The sequence below is a fragment of the Pempheris klunzingeri genome, chromosome 12 (genome assembly GCF_042242105.1).
Source record: "Pempheris klunzingeri isolate RE-2024b chromosome 12, fPemKlu1.hap1, whole genome shotgun sequence".
Classification (NCBI taxonomy): Eukaryota; Metazoa; Chordata; class Actinopteri; order Acropomatiformes; family Pempheridae; genus Pempheris; species Pempheris klunzingeri.
In genome coordinates this window covers 6,937,804-6,957,074 of record NC_092023.1, presented here as the reverse complement: position 1 = coordinate 6,957,074, position 19,271 = coordinate 6,937,804, and the positions used below count along the sequence as shown (strand labels likewise).

Below are 19,271 nucleotides of genomic sequence, written 5' to 3'. Positions count from 1 at the left end.
TTCATTAAGACATAACTGATGTACATGAGTTTAGTTTTAACTGCTTCCATCATCACAACTCCGATAAAGCATTTGATTAATGATATGATTTGATTACAGCGTGTGATCATGTCATAGATGTGCCAATTTTACCTCTGTGTGAATGTGTCGTATGCTCTTTTTGTCCAGGGAGGACATCAGGACGGCCAACGTCATTGCAGCAGAAGCAGTCACCTGTCTAGTCATCGATAGAGAGTGAGTATCAATAAAATTAATCCTCACAGAGCATAAAAATCCTTTTCTTTCTTTAGCATTAAAAAGAAAAATACATTTGGCCAGTGGTACATGAGCCCAGTGGCTGAATGAAAGAATGTCTGCCTGTATGCAAAAGTAGCCCACAAATTCTGCTTTGCTCACTATATACAAGTGCTTCTTTTACTGAGACATCAACATGAACCTTCTTCTCCTCCTTTGTGGATGACCATTGCACACGTTTAGACATTTCATGGAAATGTCAAATATATCCAATAAATTGAAATTCAAATAAGTTCAAACAAATTCAATAAATAAACTTTGCTAGCAAAGCTTCAAAACAACTAAAGTAAAAAAAAAAATTTGATTTATGTAAGGGTTATTTTTTCACTGATGTTTGGAGGACATTAAAAAAAGATTAATTTGGTCTTTATACCAATCTCATCAGTGCTTTATTACAATGTTTATTCATATGATAAAAACGTTCTATACTTCCAAAGAAGTTCATATCGGGTCACAGGCTCTGAGCATCTCCGTCTCTAGCATTAAGTCATGTAGTGAGATCAGAGAGACAGATTGATAAATGGGCGTGGGGGTGGGAGGTCAATGGTATCAGCTTACCCAGGGCCTCCCTCTGGCCTCAGGGAACATGGCAGGCACAAATGGGCCATCCTCAAAGCGAGCAGCAGGGATAGTGAGTGAGTCATCCAGCACAGGTGATTACCACAGCCTTTCACTCTGCCTGCTTTAGAAGCAGCTAATGCTGTCATAGCCCACAAATCTAGCTCAGTCTATGTGTAAGTCACCCAGCCAGGCCAAATCGGTGCAAATGCCAGGTTGTTAGTGTTTAAAACTTTCCCGTGTGCATTTATTAATTTTCCGTATGTCCATGTATGTGTGAGGCGTCAACAGTGCAGCTTAAGAGTCAAAATAAGGATAATTGCAGGACCTGTGCTGGAGAAAAGGGAAGAGATAGACAGTGGGAAAGAAGTGAGGAATAAATACAAGAGGCAGGGAGTCACTGACTGAGGGCAGGAGACACTGTAAGCAGCCAAACATTTAAAGAGAAGCTCAGAAACGGTCCCAGCTCACAGTCATTATGCTCTCAACAGGAGAAAACACAAGATGTGTTCATCTTCTGGCTGACAGCTTGATGAGCCTTGTATGAAATCTCTGTTAGCTGTTCTTCCAGGTTATTGGAATCTCTTTTTACAGAGGGCCATTCTTTAGAGAGAAATGAGCTGGAGTAATTATTTTTTTTATGTACCAGATCTCCTCTTAAGTGCCACTTAAGAGGATTTTATTTCAGCAAGTAAGCATATTAATGTAGCTTATTATCCTCCACTTCACCCCCCATTGTAATCTTTCTTTAACTTTCATAGCATCTGTAGTTATACAAACAATGATTAATTAATTTCTGATATATCCAGTGAGGACATTATTTTATTATTGCAGCCTGAAAATAACTCGGTTGCATTATTCTTTTTAGTTATATAACTTTACTGACATAATACTAAAAGAATAGAAAATATCCTCATTGGGATTTTGTATCTGATGATAACATACCCATAATATTCACTAACTTTTTTCCTTCAATGAAAAACATCATGCACAGCCTCTAAAATTCCCACTAAACCCCCGCCTGCTATCATAGTACTTTACACCTTTTCAGGGTAGCTCTGTCCTCTCGTCCGCTCTCAGTGTTTTTAGAGGCTTGTCTCTAAAAGCAGACTGCTGAATATTTAATAGTAACTGGCGCTGTTTTTATGACAGTGTGGCCATATTGTACCAGATTCTTGTACGGCTCGCCGGGAGTGTACAAACTGCTTCACATCCTTTAACCATAAGCTGTTCAATCATTACACACTGTGAGTGGAGAACTCAGAAAAGATCTCAGAAAAGTTTGATGGTGTGCTGTTTTAACATTTACTGCCTGTGTTGCAGTTCATTCAAGCACCTGATCGGAGGCTTGGAGGACGTGTCCAGTAAAGGCCACGAGGATGCTGATGCCAAAGCCAAGTAAGACAATTAGAAATGTATTAATTTGCAGGGAGTTAATTAAAAAAACCCACTGAGCAAATGTATCCTATCGCTTTGGGCTTTGGACATGACTTTTATTTTGTTTGTCTTTTCTTTTCTAATTTCGCAGCCTCAGTAACCTTTTAAAACATTGTGCCATGTCGTGACCAGCTGTAACATTTCAGAAAGAGATGCGCTCTCAGCCAGCCATAGATGCATCGCGCCTGTAGGTCTGTTGCGTAACCGCACAATACCCGTGTGGCAGGCCAGAAAGCAGAGGCTATGACCTCCGCCTCTATTTGTGGAGGAATTAATATGTACTCTATTTATTGTTGCCATGGAAACAAGAGAATAACACTGTAGAAGGCACCTTGGCAATGAGGTGGGCATCTTGGGATAAAGGCAGCTACATATTGGTATAATCTGATACCTCGCTCGCTTGGTGCTGTGGTGTGAGTGAAGGTGAGGAGAAACAGGAACCCGGTAATGACAGATTACAGCGAGCAAGGGAGCAGGGACAGCTTATCGCCACGGAGAGAGATGCACTGTAGATAGATGGACGGAGTGAGGAGAGACGGCGAGAGAGCCAGATGGGTGACAAATCAGACTAGACTTGTGTCTGATGCTTTGGATTTCTGGCCGACTGCAGACATGTCAGCTAGTGTCAGTCATGTTCTGCAAGTTAGCGGAGTTTAGTCACCAAAGAGCAGAACATAACACTAGTTACTGTGTTGGACAGAGACGCTGAGGGAAGAGAGGCGACAGGTATAAAGGAGAGTGCAGTGGCTCGCCTCTGGCATTCAGCCCTGGCTAGATTCCCCTTATGGCTCACTACCACTGATGAGTGTTCTGCCAGCAGATGTGTGTGATATTGGCAGTGTGCTGTTCTCTAACCCCTTCTTCCCATCACTAGGTCTTTAGGGGAGCTACTTTAAGATTGATTTTATGAAAATGAGCAACAAATTATGCCTCTGCATGGCTATTACTCATAACCTTATCATCAACCTCATTCTCTCCAGAGCTGAATCTCCTCGCTCCCTCTGCTCCCTGAAATCTGTCACATCAAAGCGGTTCTCACCCTGATTAAGGTAGCTTTCCCTGTCGTATGCTGTGTTTATATCGTCTCTCGCTGGCGCTCCCCACCCAGCAGAGCCTATTTGTTTCTTGGTGAGGAAAGCCTGAGTCAGATTCCCACGGTGATGGAAACTATCTCTAATTGGTCACAGCGGATAAGCACCACGCAGCAGTATTGTAACTATACAGCAAACTACAGCTGCTCTCTGTGAGGGTGACAGGTCTGAGGTTCTTCAAAGGCTGCCTCCCTGCCACGTGCTATACACACACATTGCTTTTGATCAAGCTGCTGCTTTTCTCCGCAGGAGGGGCTTTCACACTACACAATGCAAAGCGAATACATCCAGCTCTGTTGTAATCTTATTCTCACATTTCTGCACAAATGTAAGCATTCTATTTAGTGGCAGGTGAACCTAATGCAGGTAACCTAACCTGCATGTCTTTGGACTGTGGGAGGAGGCCGGAATAAGGAGAGAATCAACAAAAGCACATAACATACAATAGACTTCTTGTCTATAAACCACACAAAGAAAGCCTCCAAGTTCAAACTGCAAACCAGCTGGTCGGCAGATTCAAACCTGGAACCTTCTTGGTGTGAGGCGTCCTGGTGGTCTATGGGTTGAAGCTCTGACTCTGAACTGAGATTCCTCCGGTTTGCATCCAGTCAGGGAGCTTGTTGCATGTGATTCCTGCACTCCCCCCCCCTCATGCCCCGTCATCTATACTACTGACTGTTTACAAAGGCATAAAATGTCTACAATAATAATAAGAATTAAAGAAATTCTGTTTCCTGGTACTCAGATTGAACAAGTAATTGAGATTATCCTCTGATAGGTCAACAGCTGCTTTCATTTTATGTTCTGTCATGAAATTAGTCTAATTTTCCTTCCAAATTAAAGTATCTAAAATATGACTTCATCAAACTTGCTGTTTTGAGTATGAATAATTTACTTCCCACTTACTGCCGGTCAGAGCCCGTCCGGCAAGAAACCTCTTTGATTGAAGATGGATGAGAAAAAATGAGCGAGTATGGAGCAGCACGCCCCACGTCTATTGAGCAGCTGTAGGAGTTCAATAACCAGGAATCACTGAATAGAAGTGGCATTTAATGAGTCAACTCTGTGGTCAGACATACTGTCCTCTCCTCTCTCCTGAGGTCAGAAGAACCGGAGCAAAGGAAATGAAGATAATAACACACACACACACACACACTCTCACATGTACACCCACACACTTGGGCACATGGGAATTGCATCATTTTTTATGATCTCATCCATTCTCTGATACACATTATCACCCACTGGGGTGCTACTTGACCCGCAGTGGAAAACGTTGTATTGCAGGGCTAGTGCTGGATTTGTAACAGAAATAAGTAACGTGCCATTTCAGCCTCATAGAAGGGGCCTCAAAATACATGTACTATTTAACTGACCAGGATGACATTACAGTGTTGGATGTAGCTGAGCTCTGTGTTAGTTTTCATTCAAGGTCATGATTTAGACGTCTATTTAGGGAGGATGTATGGTTCCAGTCCCTCTGGGATTGCTCACCAGTATCATATTCCATCTACTGCTTGAGTCATGGACATACACGTGTAGTGTACTTCTTATACAGATTTTTCTTTTTTCAGATGAGTATTGTTTGTTGCTTTCATCACATCAACTATTCACTGACTTGTGTGTTCGGTTGAGACAGAGTGATGGAAAGTGTTTTTGGTGAGACAAAACTAATTATTAAAACTATTTTTAATGGCAGTGGATTGATAACATTACCATCTGTTTACAGGGTTGTCCTATTTTATTTGCTGAAAGATGGGTTGATTCTTCCATTGCCTTCTTAAAAAAAATAGCCTCATTTTGTGGCTCAGCCTTCAAAGGCACACTTTAGTCCATCAGCTCAAAGTATTTACTCCTCACCTTGATGCTCCTAATGGAACAATGCTGCCATCTGCTGGTCAATTGTTATTATTACTATGAAACCTCGTAAAAGACCTGCATAATGTAAAATGATCCGCTCACTCCTGGGTCCTTCACATCTTCAAATAATTTGCGAGGATTTCTTCATTAACAGGACCCAAACACCTCATGTCCTCACCTCATAGATTTTGTGTGCAGATGTCTGATGTGTGTGCACGTGCTGGTCACCCTGATATTATTAATAACTCTGTCCCACATGCAGCAGTTCATGTGCTCTCGGTTACTTCTTTCCATCCTTTTGTTAAGCAGAGAGCATTTTGGGATTTGGAGTGTTTTCTTGGCCGGCTTCCAGGCGATGGGAGGGGAGAAAAAGATGAAAGGATCACCTGTAAATCTTACATGCTAGTAGTAGTGACCTTATATACACAAATAAACAGCGAGTGTCCTAGTAACCTGACGTGTTTCTGAGAAACACTGTGCTCAGTGACCTGCCAACACGTGGTGCCACTGTGCCAACAGGCATGCAGCTTAGAGAAAAGGTTTAATTGTTCCCACTTGTGAGTAACTGATGTCTTTTGTGGATCTGATGGACTAAAATTCTCTTTTGACATTACAAATGACCACATAAGGTAAAATGTATTTATCACATTCTGACCGTGAACAGTACACAGAACATTGTTTAAATGTTTTGTAAATAAATGTAACCCCTGCTGCTCCATGAAAGAAGACGACTTATCTTCCTTTTAGGGGTATTTTTTGTTCAATATCTGTTATTGGCAGATAGCTGTACTGTTGTTGTGCGAGAAAAGGCCTGACGTTGAGGCGATAGTCTGTTCTGAGTGACCCAGAAAGGGCTGCCCAGGCTCAGATCTGTCCTAAGCCCACTGATCCAGAGACTGAGCTGATGAAACTCTGTCTGGATCAAACAATAACCAAAGAAGACACGGGGCATCTGGGGATAAGGGGTGGACACGTGGAAACAATCTTCGCTGCCAGCGTGTGCAGGTCTGCAGTGGCATGTTGGGGTGTTCGGTGGCAGCTGAGTAGTGAGCAGCTCGTGTGACGGATGTCCCGTCTTTGCTCTGTCCTATCAAGAGTGAGAACATACTGGGGACAGATAGTCTGTGTTCAAAGAGAGGTCACGGTGATTTGCCGGTGGGCTGGACTCAAACACATCCTGTTCACATGTTCACATTTCTATTCTCCACATCCTCAATAACATCCTTGATAGATTACTATGACTTAAATCCTCTAAGATTTGCAAACAAATAGACTGAAGGAGAGACGGATATTTTGTCTCAGGTTGTTGAAAGTGGATTATCTCTTCTTTCATCCTTCATCTCATCTCTAATCCTGTTCCCATTCTGCCTTTTTTCCCCTTTCCCCGGCACCACAGGTATGAAGCAGAAAATGCGTTTTTCTTCAATCTCAACCTAGCCGATTTCAACATCATCGACACTCTGGGCGTTGGTGGCTTTGGTCGTGTTGAGCTGGTAGGGGACATTGCACTGTGACAGTGAAATGGGTGATTTATTACACGTCTGTGCAGGTTCATGTGCAGACCAGGCTGACCTGCGTATTTGTGTTTCTTTATTTCTGTCACTCTGCAGGTTCAGCTCAAGAGTGATGAGGACAAAACCTTCGCTATGAAGATCCTGAAGAAGCGGCACATTGTCGACACAAGACAGCAAGAGCACATTCGTTCAGAGAAACTCATCATGCAGGAGGCCCACTCTGACTTCATTGTTAGGTACGACTGCTGAACGGCTTCACTGACAGACAATAGAAACAGTCTACTGTATACGCTGTACATACTATATGGCCCTGATCACCAAAACGTTCTTTGAGGAGCTTGTATGTTCTCTCCTCTATACACGATACACGATCATAATAGATCCGTGTAATTGAAAAGGTTCTGACTTCTTTTGACCCTGAAATAAAATAGTAAGGGCCCTTGAGTTTTACAATACATATAATGTATATGTACACAATGTCAAAGTTGTTGTCCCTGTAAGCTCCAAATAAATAAAGCTGTTCATTCATTTGGATAGGAAAACTCTAAACGAAACAAAAACATATGGCTCTATACTGACCACATACTGTGTTTAAAATAGATAACTGAGGTATTTTTGATCAAAAATGGCTTCCCTAAACAGCTGGAGATTGTATTTGTGTTAATTAGATAATTACATTCCAAAGCCTAAAGCAAAGCATAAAGGTGCTTTAACTGATGCACATTTCGAACTAAACATCCATCAAATATTTTTACATTTAAAAGTTTTTAATAACAAGTTTGGAACATCATCCACTTTTGTGTTTTCAGACTCTATAGAACATTCAAGGACAGCAAGTACCTCTACATGTTGATGGAAGCTTGTTTAGGAGGAGAGCTGTGGACCATTCTTCGAGACCGGTAAGCTTTATTTCACCAGGATATCAGATATAACTGAATATGTTCGCGGTGTCATATTTCTGTTCATGCCAGTGATACAAAGAGTAAGTATGATGACATGTTGAGAGCTGCAGTTCTAGTAATAATTCTAAAACCTCAAGTTTTTGAGCCATGTTTTGAGAAAAGGTGTTTTTGCTGAACTAGTGCAGTTGTCTACCACACAGTTCACAGGTCGGCTCTGTTGTCCTGCTGTCTTTCCAGGGGTTCTTTTGAGGACTCGACCACCAGGTTTTACACAGCTTGTGTGGTGGAGGCCTTCGCCTACCTGCATTCCAAAGGAATCATCTACAGAGACCTCAAACCAGAGAACCTTATATTGGACCACAGGGGCTATGCCAAACTGGTAGGTAAACTGGAGATCAATAAGTGATTACCACCCAAAAACCTTCTGAATCACATTTTCTGTCTGTTGTGACAGTCCGAAATGCTGCAGATAAGAGAAATCAACTCTTTCTATGATGCTACATTTGAACATTTGGCCCATGTTGGTTGTAAATAAAAGGATAATCATAGTATAAAGAAAAGTAAATAATTGCGGTTGGGTTCTGTGTTTGTGTTTTTGTGGTACGTCATTCCTTTCTCTCCTCACACAGAAACACATTTGTAGATTTTGGCAAAGCAGCAACCAGCTGCTCAACTCTTTCTATCCATCATGCCAAAGCATTAAGATACGACTGTAAAATTGAAATCCATGATTACATGAATACGATCATATTCATTCTTATATCATTATAGAATGATTATGATCCAAGAAAAATACAGACAGTTCCTCAACTGCGTCTGACTGTGTTTTCCTCAGGTTGACTTTGGCTTTGCCAAGAAGATCGGGTTTGGGAAGAAGACGTGGACTTTCTGTGGGACGCCAGAGTATGTAGCACCAGAGATCATTCTGAACAAGGGCCACGACATCTCAGCTGACTACTGGTCTCTAGGAATCCTCATGTTTGAGCTCTTAACTGGCAGGTACACACAAGCCCGGGCATGTCCATACAACAAATATCTTCAGTTTGCCTGAAAGACTTTCCTGAAAAAGAAGTGACCATCAAACGTGACAGTTCAGCGCACTAGCACACCGCTGAACGCAGCCACTTTATTAAAACTCTTCCATCCTAATGCGTTTTTCATTCAAGACTAAAATCTTTGCCTCTATGCAGCCCTCCATTCTCTGGCCCTGATCCCATGAAAACCTACAACATCATCCTGAGAGGCATCGACATGATCGAATTTCCAAAGAAAATTACCAAAAATGCTGCCAACCTAATCAAAAAGCTATGCAGGTGTGAATATGGTTGCTTTCAACAGTTTAAACTCTTGAGTCGTTCACTTGCCTGGTCTGTATGCTGATTCATCATATATGTTGTTTTTTTTCCTCTACTGCAGGGATAATCCTTCTGAACGACTGGGAAACTTGAAAAATGGTGTCAAAGACATCCAAAAGCACAAGTAAGCATGCCTATAAATGTACATAATCCTCTTATTTATTCACTTCTCGTCACAGTATAATTTTGCAGTAAAACATAATGAGGAAGTGATGCTGTTTTTCCTTCAGATGGTTCGAGGGCTTTAACTGGGAGGGCTTGAAGAAGGGGACATTGACGCCTCCTATTATCCCTAATGTAAGTGCACACTGCCGATAGCCTCACTCCTTACAATTTTCTTTCTAGTTGCTTTTTTTGTTAGTCTCATTCTCATTTGCTGTTTGCTTGTTCTGTCTTTCTGTGAATTACTCTTCTGCCTTTCTACCAGGTCACATCAGCAGTCGACACAAGTAACTTCGACAGCTTCCCAGAGGACAACGAGGACCCTCCTCCTGACGACAACTCCGGCTGGGACGGTGATTTTTGAAGCCCTCCTCTTCCCATAAAACCATCAGAAACTCTTCTTTTGCTGGCTTGGGGGCAATCTCGAGGACATGGATGTGTTGTAAAAAAAAAAAAAAACTGCTTTAAAAATGAAAGAGAGCAAATGGAAAAGAAGATAAATGGATGGATGGCAAACCCTCTGGGTCACCGATATGCCTTTATTTCACTGTGGCTCTGGATCAAGCATTTATAATGGGACTGCTGTAGCACTTCTTCAGTGTTGTCTTACACTCGGCTCTAAAGGCAAAGAAAGTGCAGGGATACACGCATATACACAAAATACAACAGGCTGGTGATGGAGCCAGGCTTTCCCATGTAACAGGGAAAGATGTTTGGTGGGTGAATGCTCAATAGTCTGTCTTTAGTTTTGGTTCAAGGATAATTATGAGTGTGATGATGGACTCCTCAAAAAGAGGAGGCTGATGATTGATTGTTTTGTTTGTTTCTTCACAATTGGTGAATTATTTGGTGGACTTTGGGAGGGTAAAAGATGTTACTGCAGTCGCTCCCTGGTTTTTGACCTGCAGCTCCTTGCTGCAATCTCCGATACTTTCCAGAGATCAAGACACTACAGTTTGCAAGTAAAACTGGTATCAAGTGCTCAAGACTAACCTGAATGTCACTGATTTTCTTCTTATTTAATATCCATATGGCATACAGCATGTACGGTTTTACAAGCTACATTCTCACACATGAACACAACCCGGACTAAAATCAAATACCAAGTACACTTTATATAAGATTAATCTACCTTGAAAAGCACAAGCACTGTGCATTCAGTGGAAAGAGTTGTGACTCTAAGTGCCCTGCTTAAAATTTAATGAATCACAAACTGACGCACACAAAATGTCAGCTAGTATTCCTATGAAGCAATGTGTTATTATGCACTTAAGACCATTAACTGGGAAAATCAGCAGTTACAGCTCATTTTAAGCTTCGGTTACTGAAGTCACACTTTTTTTCGTTCTTTAAAATGCTTTCAGTCACGCATACGAATGCTTCTCTACTCACACTCTTCTTCATTTTGTTTTCAAATCACCCAAATGCCTCGTCCTCTGTTTCGCTCCTGTATAGTTCTGACATAACTGTGAACATGGTTTCAATGTCTTTGGTGCTGTTATTGATAAATTATAATGAGCGACGGTGAGAAGACAGTACTGGTTATTGTTTTTGTATAGTAGTTTTTTTTTTGTGCTTGATTTCTTTGTAACGTACTTGACTTCCTTCCTTAGAAAATTGGAGACTTGTGTCAATTTGTAAATTTGAGTGAAGATTTGTTTTATATCACTTAACACCATGTTACGTAGTGCTAAGTAATGTTCTCCAGGTTTTTAAACAGGTTTCACCATGTTAAGTTCAATAACTATCCAAACAACCATTGGAGGCAAAATTCACCACATTCACATTATCTTGACTTACCATCATCATCATCATCATCATCATCATCACCATAATCACATATGGAAATGATAGAACGTCTCCTAGAGACAGATGGCGAAAGAGAAAAAGGAGACTATGCTTTGTGAAACAACTTTGACCACTAGCACCACGATCTCACACCCAGCCCATCACCTCACATCCAAGAATCAGAACATAAAATCAGAAGAAATGCAAGTGCCTTAAATCAATGGCATACAAAATTAACATCACGAGTCCTTTCCGATGCTGCATGAACACATATACACCTCAACACTTATGTGTCCTCTTAGATGGCTGCTTCTCATCCTTTGCTATACCTAATAAATACATTTATCACTGTGGACAGAATTTCTAGTCATTTGCTGGAAGACAAAACTCTATGGAATAAATTCCCTGCTTACACTTTTGACATATCTCACAGGAACATTTATTAAGAGCAAAACGATACAATTCTGTCATATCTGATGTGGCTGCAATGACATGCTGTTCTCTACAAATCTGATATGGTACGTAATGAAGTCATCCACAGCTGGCCTGATAAAAAAAAAAAAGTGAACAATAAATCACCCGTCACCTTTGGAGCATTTAGAGATGGCAAGAATGATTTGCAGTGTCGAACACTTCACAAACACACAAATGATATTATTGTTTACCACTGTTGACAATCTTTGATGGTACGATAGCATCGATCACCATCATCCCAATTCTCATTTTATTGTTTGGCTTGAATAAAGCCGAACAGCTCGACTCATATTTCATTCCACGGAAGCCGAACAGTCTGACACGCTTACATTTATATCATATAAATCATCGAATAATGTTGACAGGAAGCTAAAATGAGAAGAATCTTACTTCTGTGGGCAAACCATGAGCATTTTACTGTACTGAGGGCAGGTTACGTTTATCACAATGCCTTATGTATGCCATCACTTTACAAACCACTGGTTTTGAGTCTTATATTGACGCCTTCTGCAATGTTACCCGATATCTGCCTTGTGTTATGTTGTTTATTCTGCTGTAAATTGATTTTGAGTGCCACATGTAAGATTTTTAAAATTATAGAGTAAAAACAATACTTTTGAGTGGTGTTTGTCTCTTAGTTATTTGAGATTGGATTGGAAGCGCGTGCTGTGGAGTTTGCAGTAGTTGCCACAGGAGGGAGCTGCAGGTAAGACAGCCACCTCAGCCTGAAGTGAGCTGGTTAAGGTCGCCTGAGATCTAATAATCAGCCCTGGAGTTAATGTCATCCACTTAGATGATTCAGCTTCTCTGGTCTCAGTGTTATTCGCACAACAAATCTGTTTGGGGGGACAGGAGAATGGCTTCAGCCATAACAACAGGGTGACACTTCTGCCACATCAAAGGGGATCAAAGTGCATCAAAGGAGCTCACCTTACCAGCACTGACATTTAGTAAAGTGGGGATAAAAGCTGTACTTCAAAAGATATACAGCAATTCAAACGAGCAAAGTGCTACAGTGTGTTTGTCAGGTGTCTATGGCGCATCTCTCTCTCATGCGCGCACACACACACACACACACACACACACACACACACACACACACACACACACACACGCTCATCCTCACACTCAAACGTGTGCTACGTGACCAGCAGATGACGTCCGAGTGCCAAGATGTCTTCAGAGAAACTAAAGGGCTCGTTTTCATCACGCATTTCAGCACCTGTAACCTTTTTCCTCAGACGCATAAACGCATTTCACAAATTACAGATCGAGGACAAATATTCATGTTGATTTCGACTGTTTATTGGAAAAATGTGCCACTATCTGGCTTTGGCTGCCAGACTGAAGCCTAATACACATTTTTAAGGCTCGATTTGAATATTATTCCCCCGAGGATGAACATTCCTCGCGGTGGAGGAGCCCAAAAGGGTCAGAAAGCAGGACAGAACAGAGCTGCCTTTAATCTCAAAGTGCCAGTCAACCCTGAAAGGCCTCGCCACGGAAGTCCATTAATTGGGTAAACTTTTCACACCCCTTAATGGTCTGCATATCCTACACATTGATGTCCGCCACTGGTGTAATCAAGCACACTTTGGAGGGTAATTGCCCCCTTTGCAATCAGAAGGATCAAATGAAGTAGTTAATCGACGCAAGTAACTTCAATCACTGTCTCCACGCAGCCAAAGGGCAGCAGGCTGCTTGAATGTCAAAGAAAGAGGATCAGCTTTTTTTATAAGGAAGGCTAACGGAGTTTATGGGGAAAGAAAATTCCTACAATGTGAGGAACAAAATGTGCTACCACATTTAGTAGAATGGTGATTTGCTCTTTTAGAATAGTATCAAAGTCATTATAATAAAACAGCTAATAGTGACTGTTAAAGTGTTGGCTTCAGTGTGTTTGGAAAAACAAAGGGATTTTGATCATTTGAATAAGTTACCAAAAAAAAAGAAGTTATTTTGTCTCATGTAGAGTTTTTTTTAAAGAGGTTAACAGGTTAATTAATATCACACTATAATATATCTATAGTGTGGCGAGTCTATCAGTGTTAGTATCTAGAATAAATAACACGACTGGTGGATTTTAACACAATTTACTCTTCTTTTTAAGAAAAAAATACATTTCAGAGAATAACCTGCATAATATCTTCGCTGTTTTTCATTTAAAGTGTGATTTTGATGCTGACTTTATTGGGTAAGTCCTGACAATAAGTCCTGGCTAGTTTATTTCCACTAAGCGATGGGCATTCAGACGGACTTGGCAGGTCATTATCATCACACAAACATTGTGAAACGCGGTCCTGTGCAGGGAGAATAGATGGCCATTTCCGTACAGTGGGGCTCTCTTTGAAATTCCACCCCTCCGCCTTTGTTGTGCACAGCGAGGGGCGGGAAGACAAACAGGTCCACATGTATAAAGAGATCATCCCAGGACTGAGAGGCAGGAGGCTTCGAAAGCATCGTGCCGAAACTCTCTGGAAACTTTGGGATTCAGTACTCAAGGCCGCTCTGGACTTTGTCACTCGGTCACTTTTCCAGCTTAAACAGAGGGGATTTTTTTTCCGCGTGTTTGCAGCACAACAGAGTTTTAAGGGGAGAATCATGCAGATACCGTCCGCGCATCGCTTCTTGGCTGTGTATCTCACGCTGTTTGGATACCTTGGGGATGTTTACACGGGGACTGTCCTGATGAACTCCAACGCCATCAAAAACCTACCCGGTGTCTCGGGTAGCAAAGGAGCAGACACTGTCAGCCCGAGTCCGCGCACCTCTCCCTCCGGTAGCATGGGACACAAATCACCGCCAGACACCTTGCAGGTAATTCCCGTGCGTAAAAGTCAACTCCGTGCGCCATGACAAAAGTTGCGTTTCTGTAAGTTTGCTAAGTAATACTCTAGTGCTTCAATGACAAGCGGTCTGTTTGTTTTTTTCTTGAATTATAGCAGTCAGGTGTTTGTACATATGATGAAGACTGCGGAGGTGATGAATACTGCAACGACGCCCGAGGCGCCTGCCTGCCCTGCCGAAAGAGCCGGAAGCGTTGCGCACGGGACTCCATGTGTTGCGCAGGAAACCGCTGCAGCAACGGTGAGCAGAGGCATCCCGTTTGAAATGAATACCGATATTTATTAAGTTGCTGATGATATTTTGATTGCTGGGAAAAGTCACGCTATCCTAATGTCTGCACGTTTACTGATATCCATTCATTCTAATGTATACATCCAAGGCGGATGACTTATTGTCTGCTGTGGTAAATACAGAACCTAAATGCATCTCTTTCCTTCACTCTTGGACCTTTGTAGGTGTGTGTCAGGCAAATGACATAGATGGTACAGATGCATCCATCATCACTGGCTGGCACAAACAAAACAACACTATGGAGCATCATGTCAAAAGGCCTCCCACTGCCCATGGCCATCAGCCTCAAGCTGTGAAAGGTGAGTGTCCTGTTAGGATTATCAGTCTTACTTAGGTTCATGCAAAACCATCATAAGTTTTCAGCGAGGTCTGTTTCATCTAACATATTTTCATCTCTTTCTCTTCCTTCCATCTCCAGGCCAAGAGGGGGATACTTGCCTGAGATCTGCAGACTGCTCCGAGGGTCTGTGCTGCGCCAGACACTTCTGGTCCCGCATCTGTAAGCCTGTGCTGACGGAGGGCCAGGTGTGTACGCGCCACCGCAGAAAAGGCACCCATGGCTTGGAGCTGTTCCAGCGCTGCGACTGTGGTGATGGCATGGCATGCCGACCAGAGAAAGGAGAGCGAGACCACAGTGTCAGCAGGACTGCAGCCCGGAACCTACACACCTGTCAGAGGCGCTGACACAAACGTGTGGACACACACACACACACACACACACACACAGACACCCACTCAGCAAACCCAACAAATCAGTCACATACACTGACAAACACTTCTCCGCCTTGCATACACCTGAGATGCTGACACACACACATAGACACCCAACACCTAAGACATTCTTTCCTGCCAAAGTTGCTGACACAAACGACACCCGGAAGGATAGACATGATTTCTGGAAAAGTGATACATCCCGAGGGATTCAACAGTGCTAAACGGACTGATCCAATTCCACATCAAAAGATGAGGAGTCAGAAGTTAGGAAGTGACATTTCAGAAATCTTGGGAAGATCAATTTATGTTGTTGGTAATGGCAGAGCTGTTTTGTTTCTCTTTTTATGGAACTTCAAGCCTCAGTTATTGCAGTAAATTACTGTATTGTAAATATTACCCAGTAGGTGGCACTTACTTGAGCTATTGAATTCTGTCAACACCAGTATTATAGCCATGGTGCATGCATTGTAAATATGTTGTATATTATATGTTTTATAAGCAAATGTTATATATAGAAAATATGGAATATATTTGTTTTATTAAATACTTATGATAACCTCATTCCTTCTATTTGCACCTCTTATTTTTTGCGATATCTCATCTATTGTATGACAAAAACAAAAGAAATGTCTTTTGGAAAATTGTTTCAGTGAGTTTTCCCTCAGTGTATATAAATTCTCCTGCAGTCGTTAGGCTCTAAATTATTTAGTCCAGATATTCACTGACTGGTTGGTACTGACGGTAAATGTTTTTGGATAAATAACAATGACCCCCCTGTGCAGAGCAAGAGTTATTTGAATAATTACTCAGGGGTTTTTAACTCGTAGCCTAGTCTTCACAAATCGGTGGTTGAGGTTGAGTGGATAGTTTAAATGTTTGGCCCAGATATGCCTCTCAAAACTCATTACACACATTTGCAGAACTATGTGCCAGCACACACTCAGAGAAAACATTCTTACAACAAACATACAAGTCTAATGAGTCATCACTGGAGCCTCAACAGGCCACATCCTGCTCTGGAAGCAGAGGACGGTCCATCAGACCTATGTCATCAGACAAACACTAAAAACAGGACAGGATGCCACAGTATCAAATGATAACTGCAAAGAGGTAATAACAAAGTATGTGTGTCCTGGCGAGTGTTTGCCACCTAACCCTTTGGTGTTGCTGGCTAGTTTCTAATTATAACTTCCCTGCCTTCATGTGCCACAGAGCAGATAGTTAGCTATCCAAACTAAAGCCTCTAATTACTTCATCTTACTCAATCTACACATGGATTCATGAAATGAGGTGCACCGCAGCACCTACGTTTCTGTGATGCAACTAAAAAAAAAGGATCTTGGCTCTCAGTCCGTCCAATTGCACAGCACACCCCATTTCCTGGCTGTTGTGCAATAGATGTGCTCTAATGTGTAGGCTATGAATCCACCCAAATACACCTTGGTGCCTGTAATTAGACCTGTTAAGATTAGAAGATGGTGAGGAAATTACTGTACTTTCTGCTTGATTTTCGTGTCAGATCAAAAGGAACGCAAGACACTCTTGATATCTGACCAAGCCAGATAACCTTTTTATCTGTTTGCATTCATAGACGTGTATTTGCAGTTTGAGGAAGACAAGGTGAGGTTTACTCTGGCTGTCACTGAAAAAGCAAGTAAGGCCATTTACTCAAGTGCTGCACTTTCTCTCGGGTACTTGTACTTTACTTGAATGTTTCCCTTTTATGCTACCTTATACTTCTACTTCACTACATTTTGGAGGGAAGCATTGTAATTTTTACTCCATTACATTTATTTGACAGCTAATTTGTAGATAAAGCTTTTTAAAAAGCTATAACGAGCCTATAAAACACAAAGCATTGGTGTAACAGCACAATAAACTACATAACAGTAAGAATAATAGTTAAAAAATGCTATTTAAATATTAAATCATCAGAAATAATTTTGCTGACTTAAAAATAGCATTGAAATTAAAGTTTGAATACAAGCATTTCATTTGTAATGGAGTATTTTTACATTGTAGTACTTATTGACAAGGAGGTAGGCAGACATACAGAGAGACACACTGCACTTAAACAATTTAGTGTCCATTCTTCAGAGTAATTAAGAGTAATGGGAGCATTGTCAGCAGCACAGTATACCATGCAGCCTCAGCCAAGTCATGTTTGTGGGGGTCCTGGAATCCGTATTTGTGTGTGAGCCTGTCATCATTACTCCAACCACAGACTAACACAGGCCACAGGCATGTGTCCTAACTCAAGGAGGGCCAGGGTGTGTGTGTGTGTGTGTGTGTGTGTGTGTTTGTGTGTTTGTGTGCTTGTGTGTGTGTGCAGCCACGGCACATTTAGTGGACTCCAGCAACAACAATAGCATCCACGTTAACAGACGCAATCAAGTCCCCACATGTCACCTCATAGCTATTACATGTATGCAAATATGTAACCACACACCCATACTAATTCACACGCCCTTATAGGGGCAAATCTTGGGGTGTGAGAGGTTTGGACTAAAAACATACTCGCCCACACACTGACAACCCAACAAACAACATTTGGTGTTGTCAAACCACAATAATGAATCAGGATTTCCACTGACTGATCATGTCCACAAACTGGAAACAAGTAACTACAGCAACAACTTTTACCTTGACAACACACACGCTTGCTACAATAAATGAAACTACTAGTTAACACATGTAAAGTTTGTTGTCTTTCATTCCGCTTCTTATGTGTATTTTATGTGCATCGCCCAATCTTTAATTCAAAGTATATTCCGATCCAGCTGGATTGATATTCATGGAGTGAAGTGTATTATGGTAACCCCTAATGGGCAATAAAACCCAGAACTTATTTGTTTATACTGCAGTCTTAAAATCTGCTATCTCCCTTCACATCTGAGGGCTACAATAAAGCTTTTCTCTGCTCCAGTATCTGGCGTATCTGCCATTGTTATTCTAACATTTCTGCCAAACACCCTTGACAGACAGCCCTGAGTTAACAAACTCATGAGTGAACCATCAGAGATGAAAGGGTAAAGAAACAAGGCAGTGTACACAGAGGCAATGCATGTTATTTTGTCAGATGAAAGAGACGGCATACTTCTGGAATGAGCATTCGGATCAAAACCAAGCTCTTATGTAAACAAAATTTCACAGGGAGGTGTCAAACTTCTCGGTGCTGGCAGTGATCACTTCATAGGGATGAAGCACAATGCTCACTATTCATCTTTGTGGGATGACAATCTGCCTGATTGGGCAATAAGGGGAAATCTCCCTGTCCTTGGGAAATAATAATTAAACAAAGGACAACTCATTCAGCACAATGCGCTGAGTGTGTGAATGCAGGTGAAGAACAGGTTTGCTCTGCTCATTTAACTTCAGGGTGATGTCAACACAACACTGGAAACAAGGGGTTTCACAGAGCAAGATGATGACGTACTGTACTTTGATTGGGTCTTATGTTACATTCCAGGTAATTCACCAGCGACAATTGTTCTCACTCACCTCCTATGTGTTAGCATATCGTATTTCACCTCTTGGGCTCTCTTTCCGTCTATTTCTCTATCTTTTGCAGTGGATTTGGGGCCAATTTAAAGGCAGTGAGATGAGAAGATCACCATCACTCATGAAAGTAAGGATTTTGGCTTCGATTCGTTTAGCGTAAAGGCTGCAGCAGCGGTCTGGCTCTGGCTACGTGACATGAGTCTACAAACCTAGAATAGAGAATAGAATAGAGTTTATTGCCATTTGCACGAGTAGGAACAGGTACAGTGGAATTCTTTGTGCTTTTCTCTGAGTCAACTTTGTAAGAAAAAAAAAAACATATAGGGGGATTTACATGTTGGGGCTATTTCTTGACAAAAAAACTTCACCTATTTGGCAAGCACTTCTGTGCAGCATCTCCGGCTACAGTGTAGTTTGTTGCCAGCCACAGCCTGTAAGCACAGGTTTTGTTTTTGTCAGGCACAGTGGCATCAAATCTGATGA

At 41.7% G+C, this 19,271-nt stretch overlaps 2 protein-coding genes across 3 annotated transcripts in view; both read left to right on the top strand.

The window, feature by feature from the left end:
* LOC139210926 (cGMP-dependent protein kinase 1) overlaps window positions 1–10,218 on the top strand; it is a 71,701-nt gene extending 61,483 nt beyond the window's left edge. For both annotated transcript variants that reach the window (XM_070841135.1, XM_070841134.1), the window contains exons 8-18: window positions 169–234; window positions 2,176–2,250; window positions 6,637–6,733; window positions 6,851–6,990; window positions 7,564–7,653; window positions 7,894–8,035; window positions 8,492–8,655; window positions 8,847–8,969; window positions 9,073–9,135; window positions 9,242–9,308; window positions 9,439–10,218. In XM_070841135.1, the coding sequence (XP_070697236.1) occupies window positions 169–234; window positions 2,176–2,250; window positions 6,637–6,733; window positions 6,851–6,990; window positions 7,564–7,653; window positions 7,894–8,035; window positions 8,492–8,655; window positions 8,847–8,969; window positions 9,073–9,135; window positions 9,242–9,308; window positions 9,439–9,537 (1,126 nt within the window). In that variant the 3' untranslated portion in view covers window positions 9,538–10,218. The remainder of the gene's footprint in view (window positions 1–168; window positions 235–2,175; window positions 2,251–6,636; window positions 6,734–6,850; window positions 6,991–7,563; window positions 7,654–7,893; window positions 8,036–8,491; window positions 8,656–8,846; window positions 8,970–9,072; window positions 9,136–9,241; window positions 9,309–9,438) is intronic.
* A 3,818-nt stretch (window positions 10,219–14,036) lies between these two features.
* LOC139211175 (dickkopf-related protein 1-like) lies at window positions 14,037–15,553 on the top strand. Its single transcript, XM_070841451.1, has 4 exons — window positions 14,037–14,252; window positions 14,378–14,522; window positions 14,738–14,872; window positions 14,992–15,553. Exons 1-4 carry the CDS (start codon window positions 14,037–14,039, stop codon window positions 15,255–15,257), a joined length of 762 nt encoding a protein of 253 aa, XP_070697552.1. The 3' UTR covers window positions 15,258–15,553.
* Window positions 15,554–19,271: the final 3,718 nt, after the last annotated feature.